Source organism: Convolutriloba macropyga, chromosome 1, assembly GCF_964194025.1.
Source record: "Convolutriloba macropyga chromosome 1, txConMacr16.3, whole genome shotgun sequence".
Taxonomy (NCBI): Eukaryota; Metazoa; Xenacoelomorpha; order Acoela; family Convolutidae; genus Convolutriloba; species Convolutriloba macropyga.
Genome location: NC_134468.1, coordinates 27,461,887 through 27,480,336, shown reverse-complemented (window position 1 = coordinate 27,480,336; position 18,450 = coordinate 27,461,887). Strand labels below are relative to the sequence as shown.

The following is an 18,450-nucleotide window of genomic DNA, read 5'->3' as shown; positions in this document are numbered from 1 at the left end:
TCCAGGTTTTCAGTAAAATTACATGAGGAATGAAATTATGGGTTGTCTGTCGCATCCTGCAGCATAGAGCTGAGTAGGAGGAATCCAAAATCTGTGCGGTAGACAAGCCCAAAGATCACTACTTAAATCTTAAATGCCAGACATGAATTTTTTTATTTAAATGACCAAAAGAAAATTTAACCAACTTCTTTCTTTTCTGAGTAGCAATTGAAAATAAAACGTAACGTATTAAACCCTAATGAATATTGTCTGAACTTGAAGAAGACTGACCATTCTACACTTAAACTTGGCCGAGATGAGGGACTCGTTTTTGATGGTAACTGTTTTGGGGTGTCTCTCCAGCACTCGCACCTTCCCCCAATCCAGACTAGTAGGCTCTACTAATGCCACTGGACCCTCGCCAAAGCACTGCACTATGAATTGCTAAAATGCAACAAGATAACTTTCCTTAATTGAACTGATATGTAAATCAAAATGCCGCCAACCTTGAGGCTCAAAATTTGAGTTTTCTTTTTTTTTTCTGAAAAAAAAAAAACAATAAATTAACGCTTCAAAGCAGCTGGAATCTGAGGCTAAATTGTCTAGCTACAGAAAAGCAAGATATTTTGACACGGACGTTGGAAGTTTTTGAGCAACGTGGTGATACAATGTGATATATGTTTACAATCATTGGGCGATGCTTTTAATTTTTTAGAAGACAATACATTGTACGAATGTACTAACTAGAGTTATGTGTGGACTACCGAATACTGAGAAAGTGACAGGGAGAGAGTGTTCTCCCTTTTCGCCCACTTGGAACACCATCGGCACATCAACACTCCCATTGCCATCTATCACACCCTGCAGCAACAAAACTTAGCAAAAAAGTTGCCAGCTGTTGAGCAATGTCATAAATTGACCAATCATCGCTCTAAATTGAGAATCCGAACCAGATTCAAAGCATGTGTCGATGATACATTTAAGGTCTAAGGTCAAGCTTTATTTAGAGGGCAAATTAGTTCAAACATTTCAAAAAAACTGTGAAGGTCATCAGTTTTGGTCACATAGAAGGTGCGTCAAGGCAGAATAAGACGATGAATCAAATATTTTACAAAAAATAATTGCGCCAAAAAGCAGGACATATATAGCTGCTATTACATTTGTTTGAGATCAGCTTGTCACTCACCCATGACTTTGGAGAGTCGTATTGAATAGGCGGACGAGACGTGCTTCTGTCCTGAGGAATCAACTCGTATCTCGCGGGGATCGAGGTGGGATTAGTCAACGTCACCAGTTGTTCGTAAGGGAACCGCAAGAAACACTTGCCCATGTCAACAAAGGCACTAAAACATAAACAACACATTGACTCGTGACACGTCATTTATTTGTTCCAGAAACTGACAGATGTAAAATTTTATGCATATGGCGCTTTTTTAGATTCAAATATGCACTGGTTTAGGAAATCAGGTGAAACTGTAGCGCTGCTTCTGAATACAAACTGTTCCAAAAACAAACAACTGTGAAACTGTAAACAAAAAGAGAACTTATTTGTAGGAATATATTCAAAAAGAGTATTCGAAATTCAAGTAAATTTATTCAAAAAGAGGGCACGCGATCCATAACATTATTTAAAATCTCTTGCGTTAAAAGCAAGAGCAAGACCTACGTTTCAAATTTGAGATCGGGAGCTACGACACGAGCAGACACCGGGAGTGCTAATTGACAGCCCTCAATGTCCTTGAGGAACACCAGCACCTCTCGCTCTACCTTCCCTAGTGTGTTGGGAAGCACTCCAATGCTGATTTTCATTGAAGACTGGGCGGGAACTAAGCCACTTGTGGGGTTGATTCGGAACTCCTGGAATAGTCGAGGAACTATTATATTTTCAGAAACCAAGCGACTTACTCATTTACAACGAGATATATATACATGTGAGATTGCGAACACCTTTTTCATTTATTCTTTATCATGTAAACGTATTCATTTACTTTTAGTTCTTTTATTCAAACTTTTTGTCAAAAATTTTGATTAAGTTATCTAAACGCTTTGCTGATAATTGATTAGCGTTGAATAAAACAGATGAAAATTTTGAGCAAATGAAAGTAGTAGAACTATCTTACCCTACAACCCATTATTATATGGACGCTCGCAAAATATATAAACTGAGAATTTAATTATTAGGATCTTACTAATGAAATAAAGCAAAACAAGCTAGTAACAGGATAGATGTGAAAGTAAACAGCCACTAATAGGGAAATAACCAAAAAATTTAAATAAGAACATTATTTATGGCGCCTTGAACAGAATATTGGACTCAACCATCATCCTAATTTATCAACTTTGAACTCAGTCTGGCGCTATTTTTGCTTCTCTAAATAACAGTCTATCATCTCTGAATTGACCGATTAATCCTACTAGATCGTCGCAAAAGTGCCTAGAGTGGGCCGCAATAGTATAAACAGCTGTAAATTTGAATGCTGAATAAGTTTATAGTAAACGATCATCGTAACTTAGATACAGACCAAACTTATACATTGTAGTATAGACCAAACCTGAGGCTTGCGGTTGTCGGGGCGTGAGTGCAAGAGGAAGTCGGCATTCTCTTCAGTACCCGCCACTGCAGGGTAGTCTCCGTCCTCTGACATCACAAGTTGAAAGTTCAATGGTACCAGAGAAGTGTTCACCAAGTTCACCTCTACTGTCGTTAAGAAACCTGAACACATACTGAATTTTCATCACTTTCAGATGCTACCTTTTTCACAATTCAGATGCTACCTAAGTACATATCACTGTAACTTAGGCAAGGCTGCTAAGGTTACAAAGAACGCTTCGACTAGAACAGAAACAAAAAAATTAACTTCGGGTCAATTTAGTATTGCTCACTAATTTGTTGTATAATTATGGAAATGAGTGATCCCAATGAAAAGACATCGATCAAAAAAATACATTTTGTTTCAGTATACTTGTATGAAGATCTACTTTACTATCGATAAGAACCTGTACATTAATTATTAAATATATTAGCCTAATAACTATAGACTACTTGAGCTCTTCTCTAATCTGAAACAATTTGCCGAAAACTCTCACTCAAACTTACTGATCTGAGTTCAATTGCATTGAGTATATACGAAAGAAAGGATGTTACCGAAAGGTACGTGTCCCATTTTGACTCTATTGATGCTGAAGTTGAAAGTGGGCCCAACTATATGCCCTCTGATGTAGATCTTCGGAGCAGTATCCTTCATTCCGTCAACCTAAAATCCATTTTGTAGTTAAGTTCAAAACATTTGATAGTTCCGTCTTGATTTGAAGAAAACACTTGATTAGTGGAAGGGAGGACGAGGTGCTTTCGGGGTAGTTCCTTTTTGCTTATAAACAATTTTGGGACGTCGGCCCTCAGAAAGAAATTTTTGGCTTATCTCAGCCTTGCCCGTAAAACCTACAAAAAACTATAAAGCGCAAAAAATTGTCCCCTTGAAATTGTCAGGCAAAATGTTTTTCCTGGTATTTTTGCACAAGAAGATCGATAATTACGTCGTTGATGTTTTGAGATCAAAATTTTCGGAGTTGGTGTGAAATAGCATCCAGTATCAAAAAATATATAACTATTATTTGCCCAAATGCGTGCTGAATCCACTCGAGAAAAAATGAATATTTGGCAAAAACGAACATATAAAGTTTTTACTTTTTCCGAATCGATCATTTATAGTTTTGCTTGAAAATGAGGTTAGACCGGTTTTCTTGTTTTACAGGAGTTCATAGGTACTCCAGTGATTCAAGAATTTTATCGAGTGAGCACGATATTAACTTCACCATTTTCACATTTTTATGGTGTCAGATTTGACAAAATACTTAAGAACTCGTCAAAGACATCAACTCATTATTTCTGAAATATTATTGTATAACATCTTATGAGAAATGTAAGACAATAATCCGAAAATGTACGATCCCAAAAGATCTTATCGAACAAACTCCTTGCCTTGAAATAATACTTATCTAATTAAATTTATGACAATTTTATGAGCACAAAAAAAAACAAAAAAAAAGCTGCCTATAAAATAGTCAAGCTGGCCTCCTTTTATTTTTCCAAAACAAACTCATAAAATGTTTTTGCTGGAAGGTCAACAATGGCATTCTTACAACTGACATTGTTTTGGGAGCCATTATTTAAAAACAAATGGACTATCGAAAACTCTGCCTACGGACAGCCAATATGTTGGATCACTTTTTTTAATGCGAATGTGATTCATCTTATACGACCCAATAAACTCCTAACTTGAGATTTGAGAAAATATAGTTGTTAAGATTATATTGCAAACGAAAAAAATTTCTTAGATTCGAGTCTGTCCTGCAGTTTTGAGTGGTAGCTTGTGTAAGCTACTAACTCAACCTTTGAACACAAAAGTTCTAAGCTCAACTTTCCACTGTTTTGACCTAACCAGTTTTGCGTTGGCTGATAAGACATTTTGGCTGATCGGATAAATTGGAACTTTTATCGTGAAAGATCTGACTGAAGAAATATTCCTGAAGAACCGATAATATGTCTTATAAAAAATCATACTTCAAGGTTGGCTTGAAAACGCTGATACCGTTTTTCTCGTTTTAGAGCATATCATGGGTACTCCAGTGATTCAGATATTCCATCGATTAAGAGCGATATGAAATTCACCTGACGCAAGTCTTTATGGAATCAGATCTGACAAATCTTTTGCTCATAAAAGGTATCAGTTCAATTTGTTCTGAACTATTATAGGGTAACATCTTATAATTTACTAATGCCAAAGTTTAAGATCTCAAAAGATCTTATCAAATGAGCCCCTTGGTTTGAAAGTATACTTATCTCGTGAACGTCAAAATAATTATGATCTGCTTATAACCCAATCAGGCAAGCTCCTTTTTACTCTTCCCAAAAATTGATTAATCTTTTTGCCATAATGTCAACAAAGGCATTTTTACAAGACACACGGTTTTGGGAAACAAAAACTATGTTAAATCAAACGGAATCCCCCAAAACTCTCCCAGCGGTCAGTCGCTATGACGAAACATCTTTCTAGCGAATGGTCTTATACAACCTAATAAACGCCTAAACGGATATCTGAGAAGTTCTAGCTTTTAAGATTATATTGCAATTGTAAAAAGTTTCTTAGATTGGTGTCTATGATGCATTTTTGAGCGGCAGCGTGTGTAAGCCACTAATTCAACCTTTGAACACACAATTTCTCAATCAGTTTTTTACTATTTTAGCCTAAACATTTTGCGTTGGCTTGTAAGATATTTCTATCATGTAAGGCCATGTAAAGCGCGACTTTTATCGTGTTAAGTCAGTTAAATTTGAGCTTCTATGCTGAAAGACCTTACTAAAACAATATTCTATAGAAACAGATAAGATGCCTTATAAAATCTTAGCCAGGCGACTGAGTTTCTGAAAAGGACTGGATTCAAACTTCTCAAATCACAGGGGTATAATGTTATCATAACTTCGTATTTTTGTAAATTATAGATCAAGCAAGTTGCTGCCACAATTTTTCAAGTCAGAGCTTTTGAGCATAACCAGGACCGAATCTAACCCAATCTTATTGTTTAGATTTTGAATTGAACAGGGAGACTCGGTAATGTGCGTTCACAAATAAAGTGCCGATACGCTCATCCACATTTTTGACTTAATTGTCCACCATATGAGGAGGAGATAGAAAACTTTCAAAAAATCACTGAGTGTTCGAAAGTAGGTGGTTTAACCATTTGAAAATTCGCTTTAGCTCCACCACCATACAAATGAAACTAAAACATTAGGGAGCGTAAGAGACAAGACAAACAACAAAATCAAAAAAAAGCAACAAGCATTAATTGCGACCAAAACTCAACCTCTAGCCTATTTTTTCGAAAAAGTCAAAACAGCATCAAATTAAACTAAAAATAAACGAAAACAAACCACTTACGTATCACCACAAAAAGATATGGGGCCGTATTTATTTTTAAAAATTAACAAGTAGAGAGAAAACAAAAAAGGGCAAATTTCGCCAATACGTTCAAAGTCAAGAAAGCAATTAACTATCAACTGAAACAATTCACAGTCTTAACTTACAACTTCAAACGAAACCATTGACACCTGTCAGTATCCCGAATCTCGTACGACTACAAAAAGATTAAACACAGAAAGAAGTCACAGTCAATCTTATGTCGAAGCCAAAAAATCAAATCTATTCACTAAAAACACTCAAAACAAAATAGCGACAAACTTCAACGCCATCATTGTGATATGCGACTCGTCATTAATGTGCCATTAGTGTGATGATCGAACAAGACAGCAAAAGAGAACCTCAAAAATTGAAATATGTCAAAACAAACGAGAATGTCAAAAAATAAAACGCCGAAAAACCATTATTTTACTAATAAAATAGCATTTAGGACTACATTATAAATCATTTGAAAAAAGTGACCTCTTGCTTTAATGGGATTATGCTAACAGGTTGCAAAACTAAGATTGAAAATGGCAAATATCAAAAAACCTATATTATTTTAAAACATAAGACATAATAACGGTAAACTTTCAAATAACTTTCGTAAAGAGTTCATCGTGCAATTAATTACGAAACTAGTTGTACATTTCATTAGTGAGACTTAGTCAATGAACTGCACACTAACACTGAAGAGAGACGGAAATCAAAATTTTAGTAAAAAATTTTATACAAACGGTGTTGAAGCCATATACTTCTCGCTGAAATTGTAATATATGTTTATTGAAATCTTTTTGCAAAAAAATTTTACCTGTCAATAATTGAGGTTGGCTTTTAAACCATTCTGGTCTGTAAGTAACGTAGAAAAAAGTCAAAATTTTTCAAAAACCAAATCCATCGCCCCATTACAATCCCAAGAACATTTGAACAATAAAATTCCATAGCCAGACAAAAACTCGTGTTGCTTTAAAAAAGAAAAAAGAAAGAAAGGTACCAATAGCTACCGAAATAGCTAATTTGACCAAAAACTCATTGTATCAAAAATAATTAATGAAATTTGGATACATATCGAGTCATATCCAAAAAAGTATTATATATCAATAGAAAGCATTAGCAAGTTTCTTTGATAGGTCGCTATATACTGAATTGGAAATTTGATTAATTAGACTCAGTCATAATACTACCAAAAGAAGAACAAATGCTGGCAAATCTCCAATTCAATTAAAATTTACGAAAAAAATTTGGCGGAGCCACAAAAACCATGAGCTTTATTCACAAAATACAACACTGTTTAACTCGACCTCATTGAAAAATAAGAGGACCTATAAATGTTCAATTTAAATTAAACTAAAATTAAAATTGCTCAATCAATTGTTCTCAAATTTGTAATAGTTTTTTTAAACTATAAAACAAAATAATTAATAAAAAAATTAATATATCAAAAATAAACTGTTTTTTTTTTAAATAAATTTTGGTATAAATTAGTGCAAAAACCGAAAAAATGTTTAATCCGGTAAACTTTCTTAGGAATTGGAGGTACAATTAGCCCATATCTGGCAAAAGGAAGATTGTTCCACCAGTTTTGTTTTGTATGAACCACTGGTCAAAATGGATAAAGTGGGCCAAATAAGCATATTTGATGCCATTTTTTATTAAAAAAGGAAAAATGCTGAATTTCCAAAAATTAAGCTGAAAATTTTGTCAAAACAGTTGACTCAAGCAATTCACCAACTCTCTTCTATCTTCAAACGTAAAACCACAGACTATCGTTTACAATTGCATCATATTTTAGCAGAAATTGATCAAAACTTAAGTTGAAAATACGAAAAGTGTGAAAAAAACGACGGATGTTAGGCTAACGTTCACAAAACCTTAAACCTCTGTAACTCCTTATGAAAAGCGAAATTCAAAAAATCTTTTTAATTTAAAATCCTACCCTTGTCAAGCAAGCTTTCTAATGAAACCACTCAAAATCCTGTACGATGAATATATTGATCGGCGAAAACTGCCCGAACAAAAAATCCCAGTTGAGTTCTTCCTCCCACTAAAATGGGTCCGAACAATTAAATTTAACTTCACTGATTGGCTCAAAAATTGGTATCCTATTCTACTTTGGGTTGAGATGAAACAGGTAGAAAGATGATGTTCACAAACGCACCTGGAATTCGAACACCTCGTCTATGGGCCCAATTAGACAAGCATCTAGTTCAATCTTGATTGCCTGGTATCCCCCAGGAGGGACAAAGGCTTCCATTTGGTCGAAGGAGAAACAGCTGCTCAATGCAGAGTTCTCCTCTTTCGACTGAATAGCGTAGATTGCATCTATGTCTCCTTTGTTCCACAGGATTACCTATTAACATAGACAGGGAGTCGATTTAGCCCTTGAATTGGTCTTGAATGTCGTTTTTTCTAAAAAAGTTTTTATGATTTATCACGCGGTTGCCGGGCACGCATTATCTTCAGATTGGTACCGCCAGAAAGTTGTTTTCATAGAACTAACTAGAAGCTGTTATGAACACTCGTAAAACTAACTAGAAGCTGTTATGAACACAGTTACGATTGTCGCCTCTAGGAGCTTAAATCTCTAAATATACCGATTGTAGTGATGATTATAGCAAAAAAATAATAAGGTCTCTCAACTGTTAAACCAAAACTTTTCAGCAATATTTGGAGCAATATTCTATATTTCTCAGCAATATTCTATATTTACTTCGTAGAAGTGTCTGGATCCGAGAAAGATGTTTCCGACATTGAGAGTCTCGAAGGAGAGGTCAATCTGGGGACCCACCCCTGTCCCGTGTAGTCTGATTGGAAGACGCCCCTCCCTCCCCGTGACCTCGAGGTACATGTGCACGTCGTAATTGTCCACCTCTCGTGGTTTAAACAGCACTTCACAGTCTAGGGTAGTATTGGGCCACACTTCACCCTCCTGAGTCGACAAAACAGGAACGTAAAATTTGGATCATTTCCGTTTGTCCTCCCCCCAAGCTTAGTGGGCGCATATTATTTGCACCCCCAGACGAACGTGCCATATTTTTACATAATGATTTACTATGTAATGGCACGTGCTTTGTAACTGGGAACTGGGGGCGCATAACCTATTGGGGGGTGGGGGGTGTTAAGGGTTAATTCAGGTGCAACTACTGTGAAAATGGACCAGTACTGGATTCGAACCAGCATCACTTACTTGCAAGCCTGGTGTGCTACCCAATTACACCAACTGGTCTTAAGCTCTCGAACTTGGGCGTCTCTTATAACCCATTCTCACGTTCTTTCTTGTACCTCAAGGCTTCATATCTCTAGCCAAGTATACGTTGATTAAGTAGAGCTTCTTGTCAAGCTGTCAAGCTTATCTTTTGCGCAATTTACATTAGGTTGCTCTCTCTCTCTCAACCTTCTAACAGGGGGCAAAAATTTATACGCGGTGAGGGGGGGTGGTAATCTTGAAATGGCGTTTGGTGTATCTGCTTGGTTTTATCGGATATGATCACACGAAATATCAGGAGATTAAGCCCGAGAAAAATGTATAATCGGACCTTGTTTCGAGCATCATTTTCCGGATCTTTTCTGCTATGAAAACACTGCGGTATAATTGTCCGCTTACGAAATAGTGTTTTAAATTGGCCAATCACAGCTTCAGAATAAGTTTTTTTGCTCATATTACTTAAATTATCGGTTAAATTTCTCATTTTTTGGTTGTCGGCTAAACGCCCTGTCGGCCAATACGGCGGCCACCATTTTTGGTGTTATCGGCTACAAAAGGGCTTGATTTTTTAAATTTTTTAAGGAAACTATTCTAAAAGTGCCTTCAATCTACCTAGACACTTGTTTCAATGAAATGAAAATATCGCTCTCACAATTCGCGAAAACTTAGATTTTGGGGGGTGCAAATTTAACGGCTATATAGGGCTGGGGGCGCTAACAGAAAAGATCCCATTTTCCCAGATCGTGCATCATTCACTCATATGTTTAAGTAGAATGAATTCTCTATATGCGATGTTCATTGGCCTTCGCTCCAGGACCAGTTATGGCACAAGAGGTGGAACTAGCCATTACAATTAACAACAGCCGCGTTTTTCCATTAATTCTACCGTTATGGAATGTTTACGCTGGGGAGCTGTACGCTCTAATGCCCATTGAAGCATTATTGGGACTATAATGGAAAAGACCCCTAGCATCAATTATATATGAAGATACTCACCCCAGGAACCAGAGAACTGTTCCCGAGTGTATTTCGAAGAGAAGACTTTGTGTAAGCTGTCCCGTGTTTTTGATCATTAAAATCATTCACTCTTTCGGTTATCCTTCAACAAAGCGTGCCTAATTGCAGTTGATATATAGCTCTTTGTGAATGCCCATTCTAACAAGCATCGTTGGTGTAGTGGTAGCATAGCAGCCTTCCAAGCTGTTGACATGGGTTCGATTCCCGTACGATGCAACTTTTTTGCACAGCTTAATTATCTATGACCATAAAAACCAGAAATATAAACCAACTCCCCCAAGAACTCATATTTATGATCTTTTCCGAGCTTAGTGGGCAAATAATTTTTACGCTCACAGGCGCACATGCTACCATAAATTGTAATTGGTGGGCATAAATAATTGAAAAAAACAGGGGGGGGGGGGGGGGGGGGGGACCGAATATATCCTAAAAGTTTCCCATAATAGCTGGGGGTATATTTACGGCAATGGTGGGCTACAATCGGAAAGGGACCTAAGATGTACCAGTCACTCCAATGAAAATTACAATTGAACAATTTACCAAATGCCATTTTTGCAATTCCTAATGTACAATAAACCCCATAATCATTCAATCAAATCAAACCAAACCAAATGAACATATAACTGACACTTATTCCTATTGTGTGCAACTGTTATGAAATCTGAACGTCACTTGTGATGCCGTTTCTATCTTGAGAATTCACAGAAAAGATCCAAAACAACTTACGAGAGGGAAGACTGAAAAGACGTCATCTGAAAACTGCAGATGCTCATTATGAAGAACGTTCTTCTTGTTCACGAATGTCCTGTTCATGAGCGCCCTCTTGTGGCCCATGTCTGCATTAGCGAACATAGCCGGATCTTGGTTCTCGGGGAAGTTGTTGTCCTGACCACTACTGCTATTTTGCACCTGGTCACTGGGATCCTGATTATGATTGGACTCCTCAAGGGATTCCTCGGTTGGGGCAGAGGGCAGAAGAGCCCCCACCCCATTCTGTTCATGCATTGCAAGCTCTTGTTCACAGCTGAAAAATGTCCGCGTTCCAATAAAAGCACTTTAAAAGCAAGCTAAAAGGAGTGCAAACAGTTCCACAGATCTAGTGTTGCACAACAAAGATTATCATATCAGTCAGAGCTGCTGCCCTATTTGAGTTTAATTTATAGTTTTTGCTACTCCGAAAAATGAATGTTCATTGTTTTTGGATAGCCTGTCATGCGCGTTAATAAAAAATTCGAAGCAGATGTTTGCTGTAATGGATTTAAAAAATAGCTGCTCGAATTTCTGTAAGTACTTCAAACGGGGTAACAAGTCAACAAAAGTGGACAACAGACGGAAATGCAAACCTTTCTTTGAACTGCTCGTCTTCCTTTGCAGAAGAGAGGAGTTTCCAGGTGAACTTAGCAATGACGTCACTCCTGTTCACAATGCCAACAGTCCTCTTGGTGGTCAAAGAGATGAAGGTGTTCTCCATCCTCACTGTGCTCTTGTCCAGTCTGATGTTCACGTCCATTGCCACTCCACTCAATCTCACACACAGATCCTCGCCTGAAGTAAAATAACTTGTAAATTCAAGATTGATGCTCAACGTTTCTACTATTAAGCGAAACTTTAAATAAATCGATTTCCAAAATGCATTTGATGTTTGCAGTTCACAGTAGTGACGATGGAAACTCGGATCACATTCAATCGAACAATAATTTTCAAAAGAAGCGAACATGCTTTTATTAGTTAATATTTTGATAACACGTGCTCCCCTTAAATGAATCTCTAGGGGGACTAGGAACTAAAACCCCCCGAAAATAGTCCCCGGTCTGTTTCTAATGTGAAATAAACCCCCACGAAAAAAACATAGAATTTCGGCCGTGATAATTTGTTCGGTTGTGATATAGTCTCACATCAACTGCCACGGGCCGCTAAAGCATGGATATGGCCCGCAAGGCATAGTCAAACATAAAAGTAAAAGCGCTTCAACAGTAAAAGTGGAGCTACATTTTGAAGGGCTCGAAACCTGCAGGGCACTGGAGGAAAGGTTTGACTACCAAGCTGTTCAAATGGATTTGAATGGAATAGTTCTATTAGCTCCTGTAATAATTGTTTTAAGGCGTTATTGCTCTGACCTGTATCGTAATGTATGTCTAGAAGCTCATTATGACATCCATTTGTGATTGGGTGGAAATTGACAATGAGCTGAGTATTTCCTCCAATCGGTACAACTCCGTGTTTCGGCTCCACGTCAAACGCACCTCTCGTCTTGCAAGTGAATCTGGCCGAAAATAAAAAAGATTTGGTTGGGAAACTCGCGAAAAAAACAACCCTGAATTGCTACGTAAAATTGTACATGATCTCGTGAACTTAATTACTGCGATTTTAATAAGCCTGCACATTTTTGTTCTTGATGACCTTAATAAAATATACATGAAATTTGCGTAGTCAGTTGATTACGCGTTAACAGGAGGGGCGTAAAAACACTTGTAGTATTACGAGAGCCGTTACAAATGAGCGGATAATTAATCCCGCATTAGAGCGAACGTATTTAGGCGCTAATTAACCATTCTTTCGCCGCGCGCTAAACAAACTAACGCTTATTAAGACTACCAGTACACAAGTATTTAAACAACTCAGTTCGACTTATTTAAATAACACAACTTTAGGCCTGGATCTCCTCGCTTATATCCAGGATAGAAAATGTACGTTGTTGAACGTAGGCGGCCTGTAAAACCACAGTTTTTTTTTATTTAAATTACTTCTGCTTTTGACAGTTGCAATGCAGATCTTTCCCCCCAAGTTCAATAAAGATGAAGCAGATTGCTTCAGGGGAAAAGACAATAGAATCTCATAAAAAGCCCCCAAGAAAACCATAATTGTTGCGGTTTTAGAAGAGGGGAAAAGCAGAAAACAGGCGCCTAAGAAATCAATAATTGATGCTCTCAGCTTTTTAGATTTTTATTAATTTTTGGAGTTTCAATAATTTTTCCGTGAGATAAAAAAGAGTTAATTCTCTTGCCTTCTCGGCCAATAGGAAAATTAAGAAGCACCTCACTATGAACGTGAGTTTGTGATTCGCTCCCTATCGGCCCAAACGGAGCTGAGAGGAATTAATTGTTTCTCTCAGCGAAGTGGGACGGAATAAAATTAGAGAGACAGAAATCACTCCCAGAAACAAGCAGCAGACAACTGCTTTCATTTTTCTCAAAATTTAACTTCACTTTAACAATAAAATAGTCGAACAAAATTGTTTAATAACTTAGACAAATAATTCCAGATTTAATTTTATAACTTTCTTTTTCGACAAATAACATAACTGAAGAAACACCCAAGTGAACGATCGCCCAGCAGCTCACCTCCATTTCATCACTACACAACTGGTAATTAGTAAGCTGTAATTTTATATTTACTCTTTTATAAATTAAATACTTTCAGCCCCCCAACTACTTTAAATTGAGACTTATAGCACAGACAGGTCTTAGGCATATATCTTTGCCTTCGATTTGTTATATCTTTTGTCAAGTTTGACTGGCATACATAAAGAGATCCCGTATTGTGTGATCTGTAGCAGCCCAGCCAAATTTGATAACTGGTGCGCCCAGAGGAAAGAATCACGCCTGAATTTTTGTTTTTCTATCCGATCGGATTAAAATAGTAAAATAACCACTACCACAGAAATGAAAGCACACTAATAGACAAACAAATAGAGTAAATTATATCAAATTTACGGCCGAAATACAGTAAATTTACATTAAAATAGTAACAGGCAACTGATTCTTTGCTCTTGTAAAATTGTTCTGACCCGGGTGGGGGTAATCTATGTCCAATTTTTAGTTTATTTATATAACAATTGAAGTACTTTTACATTTTATAGTCAAAATTTAACCAAAAATCATCCCCCCAAAACCTATTTAGCCTAATCTTCACCCAATTTTCATCAAATTTATGGTTAAATTTTAGTATTTACACCTTAAATAACCGAAATTCAACCAGATTCTATCCCCCCAAAACATATTTAATTTGATTTTAACCCAATTTTCACCAAATTTATGGTTGAATTTTAGTATTTTCACTCTAAATAATTGAAAGTTATACAAAATTCATCCCCCATAACCTGTTTAATCTATTTCTAACCCGATTTTGACCAAATTTATGGTTAAATTGTAGCATATACACTCCAAATAACAAAAAAAATTATCCAAATTTCACCGCCCCAACACCTAATTAAACTAAACTTTAGCCGATTTTCCCCAAATTCACAGCAGAATTTTAGCATTTTCACACTAAATAGCCGATTTTTAACCAGAAATCATCCCCCAAATCATATTTAGAGTAACATATGTCTAATTTTTACTGAATTTTTGACCAAAATATAGCATTTTCAAACAATTTAACGTAAATTTAACCAGAATTCATCCCCCAATACGTGTTTAGTGTAATTTATATCTAATTTTCTACACATTTAAGCACACGTTGTTGCAATTTCACACTAGCTAACCCAATTTTGGTTAAATTTAAGCCTTCCTTAGTTGAATATTCACTCTGTTTTATCAATTCCTTGACCCGGGTGGGGTAATATTAATCAAATTTTAACCAAATAAACATTATTTTGACTTAAATCCTCAAAAACTAACCAGATGTTAACAAAATTAACGTCACTTTTATCATAATTTAACGGATACTAATCACATTTAAGCCTTAAAAACATCATTCTTATCCAATTTTAACCAATATTACTCAAGAAAATATTCATATTAACGTCATTTTTACACAAAATTAGTAAATATTAACCAAGTTTTGACCACATAAATCTCAATAAGGCTCAAATTTAACAAAGAATAACGGATTTTAAACTAAATTTTATCCCCCCAACATAGATTATTAGCCTGAAAATAACATAAATTGATAAGAATTCCCCAATTTTAACCGGTTTCACAAGTACAATTTCACCAATAGAGGTTTTAAACAGTGCATGGACCAAACTGGAATAGTTATTGTAGAACATCTTAATCTAACAGCAATAGAAAACACTAGAAGGGGTAAAATAACACGGTTTATTACTGACGGATTTACTTTCTTAGCTATTTTCTACGTGTTTGAACATAATTCTCCCGCTGATTTTTGTATAACTTATGCATCTGAGAACCCAAATTTTCAGAATTTACTAACTTTGTTGAAAACTAAAAACAGTGTGATCGAGATTCCCGCAGAAAATTTAGCCAATAATTAATTAAAAGAGCGTAAACTAGCCTTTTTAACCCAATTTGTACACAAATTTATCATAGAAAAGTTGTTGTCTCATGTTAAAATACGGTCATTAACAGACTCAAGCACTTTAGAAACAATATTTAAACACAATAATAGCTACAAAAATACTACTACTGATGTACTAAACATCCCGTACTAAACGTTTTTATACTGTCTTCTGTATAATTTCATACAAAAATACATTAATAAAACAACAAAAACAATTGTCCTATATTATTTATATGTCATATATTAAAGTAAACGTTCAAGATCTAAATATAAGTATTAAAGTACATAACAAAATAGGCAAAGTTTCATATTATTTAACTGACCAGAACAGAAACTTTTTATGCATTTACCATCACTCTTCTAGCGAAACAGAAACTGAAATCTACATAACTTACAAGTGGACCAACCCAAACTTTAAGGAACTTTTGTGTGCTCTAAGAAATCAGAACAGTGTGATAGAATTAGCATAAACGTTATCATCTTGTGTGTGGATGAGCCACCAAAATAAAATTCCCCCGTTTGGTTTACAAATCTTAAAAATCATTAAACCCAAATACATCAACGTTTCTCCTGACGATCCGAGTTTACCAGATAGAGTTAAATTACTTATAAAAACAGAATTTGTCTCACAAATTAGATTTTCAAAAATAAACAGATTTCACCAATACTCTGTTGAATTTAAACACTCTGAAAGCACTTATCCTTGGTTATTAAATTTTACCGTTGAGCAAACCGATATTTACTCTTGGGTTGAAATTTTTAGTACTGATAACGGCAAAAACTTTGAATTTAAAATACAATCATTAAACGGTCCTAAACAAATAAAATTCATAACACAAAACAAACAGTTCAACTTTCTACCTTAGTATTAGCGTTTTATTACATAATTGTTATAACAAAAATATTTTCTACACTAATTACCCAAACTAATAATACTTTCGTATAAAATATTCTTTTCGTACGCTAAAATAAAACATGGCAGCGAACGTTGTTGCGTACCCCGACATAGCGTTAGAGAAATTTACAGGTTTGGATCCATCTGCAGATGCCCAGGAATTCTTTAGTTTAATACAAAGAAAAATCCAATTCTCACTAGGAACAAGAGATCCTGCGGATGCTGATTTGCAAGCAGCATACGACGCTAGACAAAAAGCGTTGTTTGGTTCGGTTTTGCGTGGGCCCGCAGCCCAATGGTTTGAAACCTTAGCACCAGGTTTAGCATAGAACGAAGTTAGAAATCAGTTCATTACCCGTTTTACTGATGCAAAAGACAAGTATAGGAAAAGAATTGAAGTCGAGAGTATTAAAAGGCAACCAGATGAGTTGATAAAAAGCTATACACACCGAGTAACAAAAGCAGTTGAAAAAGGATGGCCAGATCCAGATTTTAACAACGACCAGCGTAACGCTAAGTGTATGGAGTACTTTGTAAGAGGATTAACGCCACCTACACTCAAGCAAAAGGCACATCAGCGGTTAATAGAAAACCCAGCTACAACTTGGCAACAATTACAGGATCATGTAGCAACTAAAGACTTAAGTTTTTCTGTTAGCAGTGAATTCACGGGTACTGCCTCAAGTAGTATCGACAATAAAATAGAAATAGAAGGGTTAAAAAACCAACTCACAGAAATTGCAAATCTAATGAAAGATCATAAAATAAACGCCACATACAACAACGACAATCCCAGATTCAAACAAAACCAGACTAGATTCTGCAAGTTTTGCAAACGTTCAGGTCACACAATAGCTTTCTGCTTTAAGTACAAGGACTTTAAAAACGAAAACCGAAACCCACCTCAACAACGAGAAAAGTTCACAGATAATTATAAACGTAGTAGGAGCCATTCACCAGGTCAACAAAATTACAAATCAAACAATTATGACAATCGAAATTCTAGGGACAGACAGAGAAATAGTTATAACCAAAATCAATCCAATTATCAAAACAACTCTAGATCAGACTACCGACATCGATCACCGTACCCATCAAACTCTTCAAATAATTATCGATCATCTTCCTACGATAACCAATCACAGGAACGACAAAATAACCATCGAAACAACTCTTACAGAGATAACAATAGGCAAAATAGTAGGGATAGGCAAAGCAACGGTCCTCCAAGATCAGATAATCGATATCGTGATAGGAGTAGAGACCATGACCGAGATAGGACACCTACTAGACAAAACCATAATACTCATTCAAGAGATAACAGTGAAGGCCGAAGCCCTCGAGTTCACTTTACCAGTGAAACTTCTAGAGACTATTACAATAATGAGAACCACAACGACGAATATTTAAACTAGACAGGTCTCCGTTCATAAACACTACTGATAACAAAACAAGTTACTCACATATTTACATTAATTTATACCAATCCGTCGGAGACAAAAATAAAAATAACGGCTTAGAAACACAGTTTTTATTGGACACAGGAGCATCAAGCTCTATAATTAATTACCACACTTATCTTGAACTATGTAAATTACAACACATTGAGATGAAAGCTTCAAAAAATCATACTTTAGCGGTTAATGGTGAGAAACTAAAACTTCTAGGTCAAATTACCTTCAAAACTTCTTTCGACATTGAAGGAAAGTATCAAGTGGAAGTTACCACATGGGTTTCAGCCAAAGATGGTTGCAAGCCGAATTTGTTGGGAATGGATTTCCTTGAATCTACAGTAAAATCTATTGACCTAACCACTCCAAAAATTGATTTAAAAACTTACCCTGAAGTAGCCGTCACATTATCTAGATACCAAACGAAAAGCTATCCATACATTAGCTCTTACAAAATTGTAACTCTTGACCAGCAACTACCATTAGCACCAAAATCAACTCGAGTAATATCAATTAGACCTCCGAATGAATTCTTCAGAAAGGGAACATCCTTCGTAATTGGAAGTGAACTGCAAGCTCAAGGAATTTATACTTACAATGTTCAGTGTTTTAGAAAAGAAAAGGAATTACCAAAAATGCTAAACAATCCTCAAAACAACAAGGTTGTCATCCAAAAGGGTCCTATTGGGCACACTTTAGAAGACATTG

The 18,450-nt window shown here is 36.0% G+C and overlaps 1 protein-coding gene and 1 non-coding gene across 9 annotated transcripts in view; one reads left to right on the top strand and one right to left on the bottom strand.

The window, feature by feature from the left end:
* Positions 1 to 18,450, bottom strand: part of LOC142337496 (hydrocephalus-inducing protein-like) — a 389,940-nt gene that overhangs the window by 339,973 nt on the left and 31,517 nt on the right. For all 8 annotated transcript variants that reach the window (XM_075386772.1, XM_075386789.1, XM_075386781.1 and 5 more), the window contains exons 6-16: positions 12,273 to 12,418; positions 11,499 to 11,700; positions 10,882 to 11,179; positions 8,644 to 8,862; positions 8,092 to 8,283; positions 3,125 to 3,233; positions 2,532 to 2,692; positions 1,646 to 1,836; positions 1,166 to 1,322; positions 724 to 840; positions 271 to 423 (exon numbers count right to left, since the gene is read on the bottom strand). In XM_075386772.1, coding sequence (XP_075242887.1) covers positions 271 to 423; positions 724 to 840; positions 1,166 to 1,322; positions 1,646 to 1,836; positions 2,532 to 2,692; positions 3,125 to 3,233; positions 8,092 to 8,283; positions 8,644 to 8,862; positions 10,882 to 11,179; positions 11,499 to 11,700; positions 12,273 to 12,418 — 1,945 coding nt within the window. The remainder of the gene's footprint in view (positions 1 to 270; positions 424 to 723; positions 841 to 1,165; positions 1,323 to 1,645; positions 1,837 to 2,531; positions 2,693 to 3,124; positions 3,234 to 8,091; positions 8,284 to 8,643; positions 8,863 to 10,881; positions 11,180 to 11,498; positions 11,701 to 12,272; positions 12,419 to 18,450) is intronic.
* Positions 10,301 to 10,371, top strand: Trnag-ucc (transfer RNA glycine (anticodon UCC)). Its single transcript has one exon. It is a non-coding gene; the product is annotated as a tRNA-Gly (tRNA).